This window comes from Apteryx mantelli, chromosome 20, assembly GCF_036417845.1.
Source record: "Apteryx mantelli isolate bAptMan1 chromosome 20, bAptMan1.hap1, whole genome shotgun sequence".
Taxonomy (NCBI): domain Eukaryota; kingdom Metazoa; phylum Chordata; class Aves; order Apterygiformes; family Apterygidae; genus Apteryx; species Apteryx mantelli.
The window spans coordinates 14,905,456-14,922,642 of NC_089997.1; the positions used below are offsets into that span (position 1 = coordinate 14,905,456).

General features: G+C 49.9%; 2 protein-coding genes across 2 annotated transcripts in view; both read right to left on the minus strand.

Moving 5' to 3' along the window:
- Nucleotides 1-17,187, minus strand: part of LOC136993817 (scavenger receptor cysteine-rich type 1 protein M130-like) — a gene marked incomplete at its 5' end in the record, with an annotated part of 188,008 nt that overhangs the window by 19,079 nt on the left and 151,742 nt on the right. The gene's annotated exons all lie outside the window — the stretch shown is intronic.
- Nucleotides 11,985-17,187, minus strand: part of LOC136993758 (scavenger receptor cysteine-rich type 1 protein M130-like) — a 147,784-nt gene continuing 142,581 nt past the window's right edge. The window contains exons 6-7 of the mRNA XM_067308702.1: nt 12,806-12,943; nt 11,985-12,076 (exon numbers count right to left, since the gene is read on the minus strand). Of these exons, the coding sequence (XP_067164803.1) occupies nt 11,985-12,076; nt 12,806-12,943 (230 nt within the window). The remainder of the gene's footprint in view (nt 12,077-12,805; nt 12,944-17,187) is intronic.

Genomic DNA, 17,187 nt, shown 5'->3' on the forward strand with positions numbered 1-17,187 from the left:
CAAAAAGTATAAATAGAGGCAAGGATGGGGTTTCTTTGCCTTCCTTTAACCTAGGACATGAGTTCTGTTGAATTTATCTTTAGGTAAACTGAGGCATCAATATATTTGTGTGCTTGAAAAACTTCTGCCAATACTGAGCTTTTATAGTAGCAGTAAAAAGTCATTTCTTAAGAATTTTTAAAATGCAGCATATCTGTAGATTCAAAGTAGAGGGAATTCCTTGCCATAGTTAAAGGCTTAGTGTCTGGTGTGATAAAAGGAAAGTATACTCAAAAGGTGTCCCGGTTTCAAAAGGTGGTTTGGGGTGTTTTGTTGTCTTTGAGTGTTTTACGTACATGTGACCTTGATGAGATTATAAGCAGGAGAGGTTTATCTGTTGGAAGTCGATTGTAATTTTTTGCTTGAAAGACCAGGTGTTTCCCTTTATGGGCACAATATCTGTAGATTTAACAGTTAGCTGTATGTATTCTCTATCAGCAAAACTCAGCTCACAGTATGATAAAATATAACTTTAAATTCTTCTCTTTCAATAAGGTTAAAAGTACTGCCAATAAGGAAACAAAAACCTTCAAATGTTTTGCTGCTTTCTTCATTGACATTCTCTTCTAAACAACAGCAGGTTAGCTTTTCTAGTTGCTATTTAAGTATTATCTGGAAACGCAGAATACCTTTTTCTTCCTCCTAGCCTTAGACTTTCTCCTCAGCTATTGCTGACCAAATCTGGGAGACAAAATCCAATAACTTGCAACTTTTTAAGGAGGAATGAAAGGCTATCCTATCAAGTCCAGTTTGTCTATCTGGAGATAGATCAGATCCATGGACTAGCAGACTGAGTTTAGTGAACTGCTAAAGATGTGAAGTGGAAATGGGAGGAGGCAGATGGACTGTGGGGAAGCAGCAAAAGTTTGGGGAGAAGCTGCAAGGCTTTAGATAGCAGGACAGCATTAGTCATGATATTTGATATCATTTGAAGGAACTGCAAGAATGGCTTCGGGTAGAGGCTCAAAGATGTCAGTGTTTGAGGTACTGTTATTTGGGCTGAATGTCTTTGAACTCTTTGAGGAGGCCTACGTTGACTATTATATCCTAAATCCATTTTCTTCTCATCCTCTTTGGAAAGAAAAGGTGGAACCTTTGCCGCCTGGCTACTGGACATCAGAGAGCGACATGGCTTCCCCCAGCCTGAGGAAATGGAGGACTGTTTCCAGGGCCAGCACTGACCCCTGACCTGGGGGCTTAGCCCTGAACTGCTTGCGTCTTCTGTGAGAAAAGGGACCTGCTTTGATGCCAGAAACTGTTGACATGCTGGATTTTCAGTATTTAGTTTTAGAAGGAATTTACCAACAGTATCCAAGTTATGCACTGTCAAAGCATTTGATGGTAAATGCATCCAGTTAGGGTTTGTGTTTCCATATTCAGGAAGACATCACCAGCTGGAGAGTAACCTGTTTCATCTTTTAAACGCCTTCCTTTAAGGCCAGCTCTCAGAAGCCTGGAAAGTGAAGGCTGTACTCCTCCTGAAGTCTGCTGATGGAAATCGAGGTAGTTGTCTTCCTAAAGTCACTGAAACACAAGATGGGATTGAGCTTCGTAATTTTTCAAGCTTTGGCCTTTACGAAGAAAGAGCTGACATTGTAGTTAAGGTGTTGAACTGCTCAACTGATTTCTCTGATGAACAGTGTAGCACCTACACTTTGCAGTGGCAGACTGTGGGAAGGTATGCTTTTAGTGAACACATCTTGGTTGCCTTTTGCATTGCACACATTGCATACACTGGACTCAGGATATAAATAGCCATCTCAAAGTCACCGGAATGATTCTCCTAGGCAAACTTAGAGATCTGTCTAATAAGCCTGTGTTTGTGGGAAGGAGGGGAAGGCTGGGTCCCAGTGAATCTCTTGACTCAGAAAACAGTTTAGACAAATGTTTTCAGTCTTGTTTTCTGCCTAAGCAACTTTTAAGATCTTCAGGTAGGTGCCCTTGTGATAACAGTATCCAGTTGCTTGGAAAAGTGCAACATTCAGGTGCTTCAAGGGCACATAAATGAAAATGAAACTGGAAAATGAAAATGAAATGAAACTCGAAAATGTACATATCCATCCATCTGAAGTTGCAAGCAACAAAACTGGTGCCTATGCTGGGCAGTTCTATAATAATGTGGTAATGTAGCTTCCAGTGAGACTCCAACATCCTCCCACCTTACGTGGACATGTGGAACATAAATGATAGTTGGTGCTGTCCTCTGGGCTTCCCACATGCTGGTGAAAAGGAAGTTTGTGTGGGAATATTAAGCCATATAGAACAGGCTGCTATGTAACTAATAACTCTGTATCTATGCAAACTAACACATGTAAACATATGTAAACAGGATGTAAAATGTAAACTGATGAAAACTGTATCAGCCAGATAGTACCTAGAGACAAAGTGTCAGAACACACCTACCAGGTCAAAACAATTACTTAATAATTTCTACTTTGATTAAATTACAGACATAGCTACAGAGACAGAAATGGACCTTAACCTCTGCGTGACTTCAGAGCTACTGAGATGTAAGGTCACTCCTAAGGAGCCTCACAGCTCGGTTCATGTGGGGGTGTGCTTGAGAAAAGAAGCCAAGTCCTTCAGCAAGGAGGATGAGCCTGGGTGCACTGCTGCACCCCCGGGACTACCGAGTTTTCAGGTCAGGATGGGCTTGTGCCCAAGTCAGTCTGGAGCACAAGGCAGGAAAGGTGAGGGCAGACACTGTCCTATTTGCCTGGTCATGAATCATAATTTCAAAGGTTATTTTGTCAGAGGTGACCAGCCTTCAAGCTGTCTGAAGAGCTCCCCAGCTCACAGGCTGCTGCCTCGTTTCCAGAGGCTCCTGCAGACCAGGTTTCTTGCTCAGGAACATCACAAGCCATTGTCTGTACGTGGTGCCTCAAGCACATTAGCACATGCTATTGGTACATGTGGGCACTGACTAGACATTATTGGTAGATGACCACAGGGACAACCATCGATAATCCAAATGGAGATCTTCCTCTTATGTGACAGATGAGCCCTCAACCATGTAACATGTCTGTCCATACTGTCACAGCTCCCAAATGCTTCTACTGAAGCTCCAGATGCTGTAATACAGGGATGGGAAACAACAGAATGGATTTCCTGCCTAAAAGTAAAAAGGAGCAAAGCAGCACTGAGTCTATTTATGCTTTTTCTCCTTAAGAAAAAGACACATGTGCAGATAGAAGTGTTCTGAGAGTTGAAATGCTGTTAGTGCCTACAATGCAGCATTGCAGGCTGTGGCATTGTCTGTGCTTGGTAAATGTACTCAGCTAAAGGAAATGTTTATATTAACTGACAGGTGTGTTATAATATTTCCTCCTCAGTACAACGACAGGAAAAAAAAACAGATTTGTTTGCACAAAAAATCCTTTGTTGCATTACACCATTATAAAAAGAAGCTAGAAAAACAGCATGACATGCCATCAGGCTGATGGAGCTATTGGGAGCTCTACTGGGAGCTACAGAGTCTTAAGAGGTGATAAGAACCACAGTCTGAATCCCACTGAGGTCAGCAGGAGTTCTGGCCATGGAGAGAGGTTTATGAGCAGCGTTTTCCAGCTCCCTGAGCTGCCAGCAACCTTCTGACTGTTTATTTTGGAATGGAAAATACGGCCATGCACAACATCCTTGCTCTATTTCATTCAATCTAAAATGTGGATTTTTCAGACAGAAATAACAGGAAGGATATCAAAACCAGGCCACTTCCTTAACCATGAGTTCCACCTACCTCACTTGAGTCAATTAATCCTACGAGGTTAAAAAAAGTGAAGAGAGACCTGTGTGCATCTTTCTTCAGGGGATGTGGTGCTAAAAAACAGAGCTGACAGGTCCAGGGTATGCAGGCTTTTCCTGAGCACGTGTTCCTGCAGGCTCCAAGGGAGACCTTTGCCTCTATCCTGGCTCTCCAGATGTTTTGAACCCTGGCCTGTACTATGGTGGCTGGCAAGAAGCATTTCTAGAATATTTATCAAGCAAGAATTTTAAAAATAAAGTGACCAAGGAAGACAAAGATGTTAACGTTCTTGTCTTTTCTTTCCTCCTCCCCACCACTTTTTGTTGTTGTTGTTGTTGTTGTTAATACTCTCCACCCTCCAGCAAGGAATAAGCTGTTCAGTGATCAGGACGACTCCCAAGGCCCATTTCCTTGCTGGCTCATACCATCCCTCCCCTAAGCAATGCTGCCGCTCCCCACCATGTCTGCTGGTTGCCACCATGTTGGCTGGGCAAGTGATGGTTCTCACATCACACATGGGCACTGGCCAGCCAAATGCATGCAGGGCAAGGGGTCAGTTAGCCGACATGGGGGAGAATTACAGCTTTCTCTCTCAGCACACACCCATGGGTATCTCTTCACCACCGAGACACTAATTTTTGTGATGCCAAGAGTTCAAAAACTTTGACATCTCTACATTTGTCAAATTTAGCTGAAATTGGTCAACAGTTATCAAAGAAGGTGGGAGGTGAAGAAGGAGCAGAATAATATTTTTAGAAAAAAGCATGGGCATTGAAACACATGAGTTGTATCTAAAGAATTGCAAATTGGATGGATAAAGTTACAGCATTAGCATAAGTACATATAAGATACTTATTTTGTTCAGCCATTCCACTGGTTTCATCTTTCCTTGTGTGTTGATTAGTAACCCAGACTGCAAATAAACTTTCTAGCTATGCTGCTTTAGTATTAGGAAATACATTTGTGGACAGCATTTCTTTTTGCCACCACAGCACTGCAATACCTTTACTGGCTGAAGTCCAAGATCCTAGAGCCATAACTGAGTTCAGTAGGTCGGAGGATTTCCTGACCAGCACAGTAACAGAAATGGAGATAAATGATTGACCCAAGTGGAACAACCCAACCTCACTTTTCAGCTGAGGATTTAAATGACTTCCACATTGAAATATCAAAAAAATTGACAGAAGCTTAGAGGGTTAAAGGTAACAAATGCCGAAATTGTTTCAAGTTTTTTCTTATGCTGTTTTAACAAACTCTTTCTCAATTTTGTTCCCGCTACATAATTCATTGCTGTTTTAACAATCCCAGAAAGGCAGAGATGGCTACAGAAACTCATGTATATATATATATTTTATCTAAAAGGATAGACAACATGTTTCTTTGGTCTTGAGTCACTGAAGGAATAATATGGATTAAATCAACATGTCCTCATAGTCCCTAAATAGTCCATATCCCTCACTTACACTAGTACACCTTCTCAATTAGTGCTGAAATACATTCTCTTGCAGTTCTTGATTTAATGGGAACACACTATATTCTGAAGTCTTCATCCTACCACACAGCAAAAGAGACTGTACAAGTCTCTGCAAAGCTCCCTAAATATCATGATTTGCCTCAGTATATTTCTCCAGTGGTGAAAATGCCTGTTCTCCGAAGAATAAAAGTAGATGATGATCAGGAACACATTCTGCAGTTCCTAGACACCTACACAATATATATAATGTATATATGTATATACCTATATGTGTGTGTGTATAGTTATATATACATCTATATACACATATGAATATATACATATTTCATGACAGAGCACTTGCGTAGAACAACAGAGTCACCACAAAACTGCATGAACTGTATTATCATAGCTCATTTGTACAGGCTGATAAATACTTGTTTTTAAAGGCAACAGCAGGCTCTTTCTTTCAGCATGCAAAATATCCCAAAGAAAGCAACCAAATCCCTGCCTGTGTGAACTCGGTGATGAGGCTGTTCAGTGGACTCCAGGCACCCTGCTGGATCCATGGCAGCGGGAGCCTGGCACAAGCCCCTGCCCAGTGCAGCCTGGGGTGGCTCAGGCCTCCCTGGAGAGCCCCAGCCCAGCAGGGACCAGCCCTGCAAGGCCAGCGCGTTTCTGGCCTGTCGTCTTCAGAGACAGCAGCGTCCTCACAAGCCATTTCACAGCCCTGTTGCTGCTGCTCAGCTGCTCAGGCTGAAGTGACCTCGCAGCTGCTTTGCTGATGCTGTTCCTGCTGCTGGCCGATCCGGTGCGCAGGCAGCAGGGACCTCACAGGCTGCACTGAAGCCATCAACCTGCTTCTGGCCTGTCAGCAGCAGAGACAGAGGGGACTTTACAAGAAACCACAGCAACCGAGAGCCTGCTGATGGCAGACAGTCCACAGAGAAGGAAGTGACCTCACAATAAACATCCGAGCCATGTGCCTGCTGCTGGCCTATCAGGTACTGAGGCAGCAGTGACATCATAATCAACATCCTAGCATGAAGCCTGTTTCTGGCCTATCAGCAGCAGAGCCTGAAGTGACATCAGAAGAACCTACATGAGCCAAGGGCCCCCTGTTGACCTATCAGCTCCAGGGGATAAGTGACCTCACAATCAGCATTGAAGCCATGTGCCTGCTGCTGGCCTATCAGGTGCTGAGGCAGCAGTGACCTCACAGGCCCATAGCTGAGCATGTGCCTGGCACTGGCCTATCATTTCCTCAGGCAGAAGGGACCCCACAAGCACAAACCCCAGTCATCTCCCTGCTGCTGGTCTGACATGTTCTCACACGCAAGTCTCCCTGTCATTGGCTCCCAGGAACGTGGGAAAGGCTGTTCTCTGGGATTTGCTTGCTTCTGCAGTGGCTTCCCAGCAGCTGGGAGAGGCCTAGGAGGTTGCAGGGCCCTGGCCCCAGGCATGTGTCAGCACCTTCACCTCGTGAGTCACGGAACCTGTCCCACCTTCCCTCAGTCCTCTCAGCAGCCAGCTCCTCTCCAATAGGGTACCAAGAACCTGAGGTCTCCTTGCCCACCCAGAGGACATGGTGCTGATGGACTCCCATAAGCACTGCCAGCTGCTTGTCCCCAAACGCCTGGCCCAGGAAGCGTTTTCAGGAGGGGGCTGGTCGGTTATCACAGCCACAGGCATTGCAGTTCCATGAGGATCCCTCCAGGCCTGTTCTTCCAGCACTTCTTCGAATGACACGCTTGGGAAGACCAGGAAGGTCCAGGTCCCATCTGTGCCTGTCCAGCTGGCTGCAGGGGGGATGTGGCCACTGTTCCCATAGCTCTGCCACTCCATGTGTCCAGGCTGGCTGCAGCCAGTGAGCCCCTTTGTCCCCAGAGCCTGGAACAGAGAAGGAGACAATTGCAGAGAAAGCCCTGCAGCCAGTGGGCACTGGCCCCAGGGCCTCTTTTCCTCCCTGACCCCAGGCCAGGTGGTGGTGAGCAGAGGCATTTCTATGCCTGCCCTGAGCTGGCTCCCTCCCACCTGCAGCCCATTTTCCTGGACTGGAGAAAAGTGTGGACACACGGACAGTTACACTGCAGAGCTGGTCACCTGGGGACTTGGTTTAGTTCAACAGAATGAAAATCTGAGTTTAGCATCAGGACTGGCAGGCACTGGTGCCTTCCCCGCTGGTCCAGGAGCTGAGATTTCTCCCCAGTGCTAAGGAGCTAAAGAGAAAGTTTTAGGTGCAGGGAGAAAGGCAGAGAAATACAGCAGGTCTCGTTCAGGCCAGATGTTATGGAATCTGCTTCTGGGGGCATTTCAATGGGGGCTGTGATGTGACTCAGGTCACTTGTGAGTCACAAGTTCGAGTCATCTCATAGTCTTCAGCCACCCAGGACTTCAAGGTCCCAGACTGAAAGCTTTGCTTGAGTGCCCAGCAACTCCCCCTTGGCTCAAATCCTGCTGCCCTCCATTCCAGAAGGAGTGTCAGGAAAAAACCCTCCTTCCACCACGTGCTGCTTGTCATGGAAGAAACAGCCTTTCCAGAGAGGGGGTATAACCCACCTGTATTTGGAAATATTTACCAGTGAGACTCCTGGCCTGCATTCCCCCTCTTTTGATTCTTTTCTGCTTTCTTCCTCCACCTTTCCCACAGAAATTTATTTGACACTGTGAGGTGTTTCTTCAGCCCATGTTAGGAGCAATCAGAGAGAATGCATCCAGCCCTGTGGCTCAGGGACTGGGATCCTTGGCACTTGGGAGGGTCACTGCTGCTTGGCTTTTCCAGGCCTTTCCTGTGAGCTTTCACGTGCACACTTACTCTTTCAGTGAGCTCCCCAGGCTGTTCAGATTATCGGCAGGTTGTTTCCCTGAACTCATTTCCTTCTGCACAGTTCTGATCTGTTATGCAAAGGAAAAATTAGAGTGCATTGTAGACTGAGGAGTGACCGGAAGATGTATCACTGGAAAGCACAGAAGGCATCAAGTAGTTTATAGTCACCCGCAGGACATTCAGCCTCATCTTTTCTCTTTCAAACCAAACTCAGGCTTCATCCCACAGCCACTGGAGCCAATGGAAATGGTGTTTTTTTACTCCCCCGCCACCCCCCCCCCGCACTGGTGTGCTTGAGCATTTGTTCTAATGCTTTAATTGAAAAGCTAGACTTGCAAAAACATGTTCTGTCACTAACAATGATAATCCTGGCCATGCTGTTAGAGGCAGAGTAAATAAGAAGTGCCCCTGGAGCTCTCACCCCTGAGCAAATCTGAGTACATCTGGCTCCAGCCACTTGGCAACATGCTGAAATGCCTTTTTTCTGATTGTCTTAGAATGTTTGCAGTACCTGGGCACTCCGTTGATCCTACTGCTCTCTCCAACATTGGTAGTCTGCCAGTTCTGCCCTTTCCTTATTTTACTTCTCTTTGGTCAGTGCTGTCAGGATATTTCTTCTATGCCACTGCACTCGCCCTGCTGCTGCACTCTTGCTAATGCAACCCAGGATAAGGGTGGCCATCTTTGCTACAAGAGCACCCTGTTGATTTCTTGTCAACTTGATGTCCACCAAGACCCCCCAGGTCCTTTTCTGCAAAGCTGATTTCCAGGCAGTCAGCCCCAGCTTGTCCTGCTGCATGGGGTTATCTCATCCCAGGGACAGGGCTTGCTTGAACTCCCCGTCTCCCTGTCAGCCTGTGTCACCAGCCTGTCACTGCCCCTCTGCTTAGCAGCCCTGACCTGCAGCATGTCAACCACTCACCCCAATTTGGTATCGTCCGTGAACTGACTGAAAGTGCACTGCATCCCATCATCTAAATCATTCATAAAGACAAACACCATTGGCTGTGTATCGACCCCTGAAGAACATCACTGGTAACCTTTGCACCACTGTTCTCCATTCTTTCAGCCAGGCGGCCTCCAGCTAATTTCCCACACCCTCCATTGCTTCCTCCTCCATCCCACATCTTGCCAGTTTGGCTACAAAGATGTTATGGAAAGGCATGTCAAAGGCCTTCCTAAATCCAAGGTATACAGCATGCAGTGCACTGCCCTTGTCCCCACAGCTAGTCATCCCATCACAGAAGGCAAGCAGGTTGGTCAGGCACAATTTGCCTTTGATGACTTCACTCTGGCTGTTCCCAATCCCTTCATGTGGCTGGAACCAGCTTCCAGGAAGATTTTCTTTCCAGGGAGTGAGGTGATGCTGACCAGCCCATCACTCCCCAGATCCTCTTTTCTCTCCTTCTTGAAGATAGATGCAATGTTTGGGAGGGAAGTGGGGAGGGCGGGGGGCCAGGCAACAGCTATGGTGCTGTGCCAGCTCCTGCTGCACCGGTGGTCCCTGCAGTGTGGGGAGAGGGGCAGGGGACAAGGCAGCACGGGGGTGCCAGCAGGTCAGCAGGGGCAGGGACAGGGGGCAGTAGGGGCTGCAGTGAGGGGTCGTGGCTGGTGGTTCTGCAGCACAGCCGCTGTTGTGTTCACCTCACATGCAAAAGTCCCGCACTGACCCCAGGCAGAAACAGGCCATTTCCCTGGAGCCTGTGCCACCCTCCCAGCAGGAAGGGACGTACGAGGAGGGTGCTCTGTCTGTCCTGGTGCTCAGGGCAGCTCCCCGAGGCTGGCGCAGCTTTGCTTGAGGGACCTCTTGGTGCTTGGCCTCTGCTTTGGCATGGCTGGCGCAGGGACAAGAGCTCGTCAGGCAGGGCTGGGAGAGCTCTCGTGGGATTTTTCTCTTTTGCAGTGGAACAGTGAGGAGCATCGTGGCTCCCATCTGTGTCTTATCCCTTTGCTCACTCAACCTTCCTGCCCCACATACAGCCCATGGCCCATGGCCCAACTGTGCAGGCACCACATAGGTCAAGGTGCATTCTGGGTTGGGGAAACGTCCCCCCAGCATGGTCCCCATGATGGGGCCCTCGGTGCCCCATCCCTCCACAGCCCTCCTGCTTTGGCAGCCTCCCCCAGCACCCGGCGCCTGCCCAGCCCCGACTGTGTCCCAGGCACGGGTGAGCACAGTTCCATCCTCCGGGGTCTGCTGGGGTCTGGGCCGGGAGAGAGGTCGGGCAGGGCTGGCTGTTCCCTTCGACACAGGCCCTGAGCCCAGCAGGACAGAGCTGTCCAGGCAGCAAAATGCACCCATAAACCTGGGGTGCGTAGCCAGTGCTGGAAATGGCCAATGTGAGAAGCTGGTCCGTGATGAATGTCCTGGGGCACCTTCCCAGCCGGTCCACACAACCAAAGGCACAGACTGGGCTCCTCTCTCCTGTGCTCGGAATGTCTTGGTTCCCCTCCGCAAGACCTGGCTCTGCACCACAAACCTACTGGTGTGTGTCCTCACCCTGCCTGCCTCTTCACACAGCTTAGCTAATATTGGCATTTTCCTCTCCCGGGCCCTTTCCAGACCAGAACAGTCCCTCCCTGGCTCTCCCCACCCCCCCGTCCTCTCCCCAACCCACCCAGCACAGCAGCCCAGGCTGGGGTGGCTCCGCAGCAGTGGCCACCGCAGGGTGCTGCAGAGCTCTGGGCACTCACACCATAACCCAAGCCCCACTGTGGGCACAGCAGCTCTGGGGTGCGGGGATGTGTGTCAGCTGCCCCATCAGCCTCCAAGATGGAACTGGCCCCCGTGGCACAAGGACACAGTGCACAGTGACACTCTATGTCCCTTGGTCTTGTGCTCAGGAGATTCCCAACCCCCAGACTGCCTGCAGCCCCCCGTGCCACTTGTCTCTCCAGGACAGCACAAGGGTCCCTGCCCTGGGGCTCCTCAGGCAGCTCCTGCTGCCCCAGGGACACAGCAGCTTGCTCTTAGTTGACATGCAGAGAAACAGATTTATGTTTCTATTTTTTCCTCCTTGGAAGTGCACAGTTGCTCCTTTCCTCTTTTCCAGGGACATCCCTGCTCCCCAGAGAGCCTTTCCCCACGGTGAGTGCATCAGTGCTGGCCTGCCAACCATTCCTGGACCCTCCCCTGTGCTTCCCACAGGGTCCTGAACTGGTGGTGCTGCTCTGCGGAGCGAGCAGGCTGTGGGGCCCCAGGGCCCTGAGGTGACTCCACACTGGCCATAGTGGTCGGGGTGGGGAGCAGACCCAGCTGGATGCTCATCATTGCACATGACAAGCCCCTAGCAAGGGGGTTGTGGCTGTGGACGATGCTCTGAGCAATCACAGGGCATTTCAAATGGCTCAGGCTGTGTTCAGGTGTGTCCCTAGATCCAGACCATGGTTCTCCATTGAAGTGACATGAACCACTCTCCAGGCTCCCTTCCCTGTGCCTGCAGGGTCCACACTGCAGGCATCTGTCACCAGCCCTGACATACCTGAGACAGTCCCAGGCACATACTGATTGACCATTCACCACCTCCAGGAGCACTGGACACCCACAAGTGAGAGCTGAATCCAGCCCTCATGCCCTAACACATCACCCCATGAGCTCATTCCCTTGAGCCCATGGAGAGCCCCAGAAAAGGCCCTTTCTGGGTGAAAGTCCTTGAGTGCAATCTTGGCTCCAGCTTTGGAACAAGAGCCCAACCGTCAAGTACTACAGTGAGGAAATCCCCTTTTATTAGATGCCAGCTCTGACACAGTGATGGAAACATTTACAGAAGGCTTCTGGGTCAGAAAGACAGGGTTAAAACCTCTGGAGAAGTGGGATGAATTCAAACACTTCTGCACCAGCATTATCATGACAGAGAGAATGTCCAAAGCACAGGAGTTATCTGCGATAAATTAAAAATTGCTTGTGAAGAGGGATGGGCAGCTTATTGCTGCTGAACTACTACCACTTGAATCAGTTCCTTCAGTACATCCTTGAGCTCCTTGTTCCTCATGCTGTAGATGAGGGGGTTCACTGCTGGAGGCACCACCACGTACAGGACAGCCACCACCAGATCCAGAGCTGGGGAGGAGATGGAGGGGGGCTTCAGGTAGGCAAATGTGCCTGTGCTGATGAACAGGGAGACTACAGCCAGGTGAGGGAGGCACGTGGAAAAGGCTTTGTGCCTGCCCTGCTCAGAGGGCATCCTCAGCACAGCTGTGAAGATCTGCACGTAGGACAGCACAATGAAAATGAAACACCCCAAAGCCAAACAAATACTAAGCACAATAACTGCAGCTTCCCTGAGGTAGGATTCTGAGCAGGAGAGCCTAAGGATGTGGGGAATTTCACAGAAGAACTGCTCCACGACATTGCCTTGGCAGAATGTTACTGAAAATGTGTTCCCAGTGTGCAGCACAGCATTGAGAAAACCACTGGCCCAGGCAGCTGCCGCCATTTTGACACAAGCTCTGGTGTCCATGAGTGTGCTGTAGTGCAGGGGTTTGCAGATGGCAACAAAGCGGTCATAGGCCATGACAGTGAGAAGAGAATACTCAGCCAAAATGAAAAAGCCAAGAAAAAAGACCTGGGCAGCACATCCTGAGTAGGAAATGGCTCTGGTGTCCCAAAGGGAATTGGCCATGGATTTGGGGACAGTGGTGGAGATGGTGCCAAGGTCGAGGATGGAGAGGTTGAGGAGGAAGAAGTACATGGGGGTGTGGAGGCGGTGGTCACAGGCTACGGCTGTGATGATGAGGCTGTTACCCAGGAGGGCAGCCAGGTAGATGCCCAGGAGCAGCATGAAGTGCAAGAGCTGAAGCTCCTGCATGTCCACAAACGCCAAGAGAAGGAATTCATTGAGGGAGCTGCTGTTGGACAAGGGTTCCCTCTCAGCTTGAGGCACTGTCCAAGGAGGAAAAGGCATTGACAAGTTAGAAGAGGATTCTCTGAGCAAATCCCATTCCCCTCCTCATAGTACCCCCCACACTGCCTCTCTCCTTTGCCTCCATTCAGCTCCCTTTCCTGAACTCTGCTTTGCACTGAGTGTGCCATGCGGAGCAGGGGCCTCTGCCCATGGGCTCCAGAGGAGTCAGTCCAGCTCTACTGGGGTGTGTAAACGGAGGTGTCAAACTGCCCTGTGTATGCGGTGGGGACACCTAGGGATGAGCACTGTGTGCTGAGTGAAGGTGACTTGGTCCAGTGACCCAGTAGGAATAGTCCCTGTTTACCACTCTAAGAGATGACCACAGCTCTCATGCCAGCTGTGTCTGAAAGAGAAGGTCCTTGTGAGGGCTTCATCTGCCCCAGCCTTGCTCTCTTGAACAGAGATGCCTGTATCTGAATCAGTCACACCAGCTCCCACCCTGGCAAGGGAGAAAAACAGTGAAGTGAAGGCAAGGGGTGACCCGACCATTTCCATATGTCTGTTCCCCAGTGGGATCTATCCCGTCCTCCATCACATCGTGGGAGCATTCTTTGATGGAATAAAAATCTCTGGCATTTCAGTTGCTCTCAGCATGAGCACTTGTGCATCCCAAGAAGAAAAAGGGGCTCATGGTGACTGCATACGGAGTCAGAGGATCTGGTCTGTCCATGAAGCTTGTCCCCTGCTGCCCTGTGCTTGCATCTCTCCCAGCTAAAGGACAATCACACTCACAAGTTGCTCTGAGAAAGAAACCAAACTGAGGTGAGAGAAGAGGAGTTCAGTTTCAAAGTGAAGATTGCCAAATTCTTCTCTCTCAGCCCAGAGATGGAGAGAGTGCTATGGAGAGCTCTTCAGAAGGCGCGATGAGGTTTCTGACTCACACAACCAGCACAAGGATTCTCAGCAATCACAAATATGCTGCGGGAAAGCTCTGGTCTTCTGGAGGGCATCTTGCAGCCTGGTAGCGCCCCCCACAAACACAGTCAAGAATGCTAAAGAGGGGGGGGTCTCCTTAAGGGAGACAGTCAGCTCATTCCCCATGAGTTGCCTGGGAGGTTGAAAGGGGACTTGGGCACGTCACTGCCATGAAGACAACTCCACGCAGGACCCGCAGGGTCAATGCCTTAACTGCAGCTGAACCGTCCTGCTTAACCCCAGAGAACAGGAGAACAAGAACCAGACCAGCATGGAGACGTAAAGAAACAAGGAGCAATACTGTGAGCCTCCTACCAAAGGGAAAGCAAGGAGGGAGAGACAGACAGGCAGTAAGGAAAGCCTTCACCTTCCCCAGCTGTGCACACCACCTCCCAGGTGGCAACACTGCAGGAAAGTCGCTCTCAGCCCCTTGTTGTGCAGTGGGAAAAAGCCATGCTGCAGGAGAGATGTCCCTCTCCTCTGCTGGAGGTCGGGCTGCTGAGGAAGGGGCACATGGCCTGGACCCCACGGCCTTGAGGGTAGAGGCTCCTCTGGGTGGAAGAGGAGACACAGGGGAGCTTGCTTAGAGAAAGATGTCTGCAGTGAAGGTACTGTTGGAAGATTTCCAAATCCCCCCTCCTGCAGAATTTCTGTTTTCAGTTTCCCCTCACTCTCTGATTGTATCTCCACTGCCTGGAGCTTTCCCTCCTGGGAGCTGCTTCCCTGTCCCATGTCTTTTCCCCACCCGCACTCTGCAAACAGTAGGAAAACGAAAGCATAGACTCAGAAAAGATCCTTATCTTTAAGGTAACCACTGCAATGACTGTCCTCTTGAAAAGGCCCCTCAGAATGAACCTGGAGGTGAGCTAGAGCTAAGAACAGCCCTGACCCACGCAGCACCCTCTCAACAGCAGAATGAACCTGCCCTACTGGGGGTCACTCCTTCCACCCAGAGCTTCTCCCTGCAGCACTGTGGGGAGTTCCCCGGGCAGGCTGGGTGCTGACCCTCGCAGGTGGCAGAGTCACTGTCCCAGGCACACAGAACCCTGGGGCACAGGGACACTGCTCTGAATTACAGCCCATGCAGACCTGGGTGCACTCCCTGGCTTTGCACCCCTCCACCATCCCTGGGAGAAGGTAACCATGATGCCCTGTTGCTCTGACGATGTGGCTGGGAATCCCTGCTCTAAGGCACTACCTGCTCCAAACAGGAGAAGCTGGCAGAGCCACCCTGACAGACCCTATCAGCTGTGGAAGGTGCCAGCCTTAGAAGAACCCTCCGGGAACCACAGCAGCATTGCCCTGCAGCCAGAGACTTACTGTGTGAAGGGCTGTGAAGATTCCTCCCTGCAGTGAGCTCTCAGCTGTCCTCCCATTCCCAACTGTCTTTAACTTCTGAGTCGCTCATCTCATCCTGGTGCCTGCAGGCAGTGCCCTGAGTCTTGCTGCTCCTTTAAGAGGAGCTGCTCCTGGACAGAGCTGTGTCTCTTCAGCACCTGCCAGGTTGCCATGGGCTCCTGCAGTCCCAGGAGCCAGGCCCAGCTCAGGAGCAGAGGCCCAGCTAAAGACGTGACTTTCTCTGTCTCTTGTGAACTCTCAAGATGTTCCTGGGGCTTCAGGGCTGACAGTTCCTGAAAGGCCACAGAGTCACCCCTGGGAAATGTCCACTGAAGTAGACTGCAATAATCACCAATGGTCCCTCTCTAAACACTGGAGAGGGACTGATTTCAGCATTGCCGTTGGTTGCAGTTGCATTGCATCAGAGGATGGTTATCTAAGAGAAATGGAAACGGCCCACTCTAGAAAGGCCTGTTCCCATCTCATAAGAAGACAGGATGCCTAGGCAGGGACAAGAAGGGAGCTCATTTCCTCATGCTTCAGGGACCAATTTAGAGGAATTAATCAATACACCTAATGCCCATTGAGAAATCCCTGGGATGGACTGGGATTCAGTTCCCTCCTGTGCACTCTACAATCATAGGGGGTGAGATCCCCCTCCCCAAGTGTTGGGGTGCACAAAAGGGATGTCTGCAGGCAATATCCTTCTTTTAGGCAATAACTTCTTTTCTGCTGAGAGGATAGTCAAGCATTGGAACATGTTGCCCAGGGGAGCTGTGCCATCTCTATCCCTGGAGGTTTTCAAGACTGGACCAAGCTCTCAGTAACCTGGTCTCACCCCAAAGCTGACCTTGCAGTGAGCACAAGGTTTTGCTAGAGGCCTTCTGAGGTCCCATTCAACCTGAAAGAGTCTGTGATTCCTTCCCCTCTGGGTCTACTCTTGTTGATGTTAGGGAGAGCACTCAGTTCTCCTGACCATGGAAGTAAGTCAGACACAAGTATGATCAAATCAATTAGCTTTCCTGTCCTGCTCCAGAGATGTGTAAATGCAGGGCTGCTTGGCAGGTTCCCCTGAATAGCCCTGATCACTCCTTTGCTTCACCTTTTATTGTGCTTTTCTCCCCTTTACCCCTTCCAAGTTCTACCCTCTTACCATCCTCACACTCCCCCATACAAACAGCCCACCTCTCTTCACCCTTTCCTCATAGGCCCTGTTTCTGCTTGCTTTGTACGCTCACTTGGCATTTCTGAGATGGTCGCCGTGGTAATTCCTACCTAGGTCAGCAATTCCATTCAGCTAGTACCTCCTTTTAGTACTTGAAGTGACCTGCAATGCCTCATGCTGTTGTCTTGTTAGAGGCACCACAAGTCCAGGTGAGCCATCTACATACACACATTAACAGCTGATACAATGAACTTCAGGCTGGGGACCTAGAGAAACTTGGAGATTCAGCCAAAAGAAACCTCAGGAAGCTTTACAAAGAGAAGTGGCAAGTCCTGCCCATGGGGAAGAATAACCCTGTACATTAGGACAGGTTGGGACCTGACCAGCTCAGGAGTGGCCTGAGGAGAAGGGCCTGGGTGTTACAAGGGATGCCATATGAGCCAGGGGTGCATGCCCACTGTGAATAAGGCCAGATGCCTACGGGGCTGCATTAGGAGGAAGGTGGCCACCCAGACAAGGGGAGTTATTATCCCCCTCAACTCAGCACTAGTGTGTCCTATTTGGGGGCTGCCAGGAGCTTTTCTTGGTACTGGGAACCTTCATGAAAAGAGGAAACAGACCCAAACTATAGCTTGGGAAGTTCAGACTGGACATTAGGATGAAGAACTATCACTTGAAGAGTATTGCTGTGGTGGAGCAGGCCACCCAGAGGGAGTCTGTGATCAGCCCTTGGCTTTGTGTTTCAAGGAATAGCCAGTGAGGATGGAGAGACATCAGTGAAGGGAGGGAGATCTCTGGGTGAGA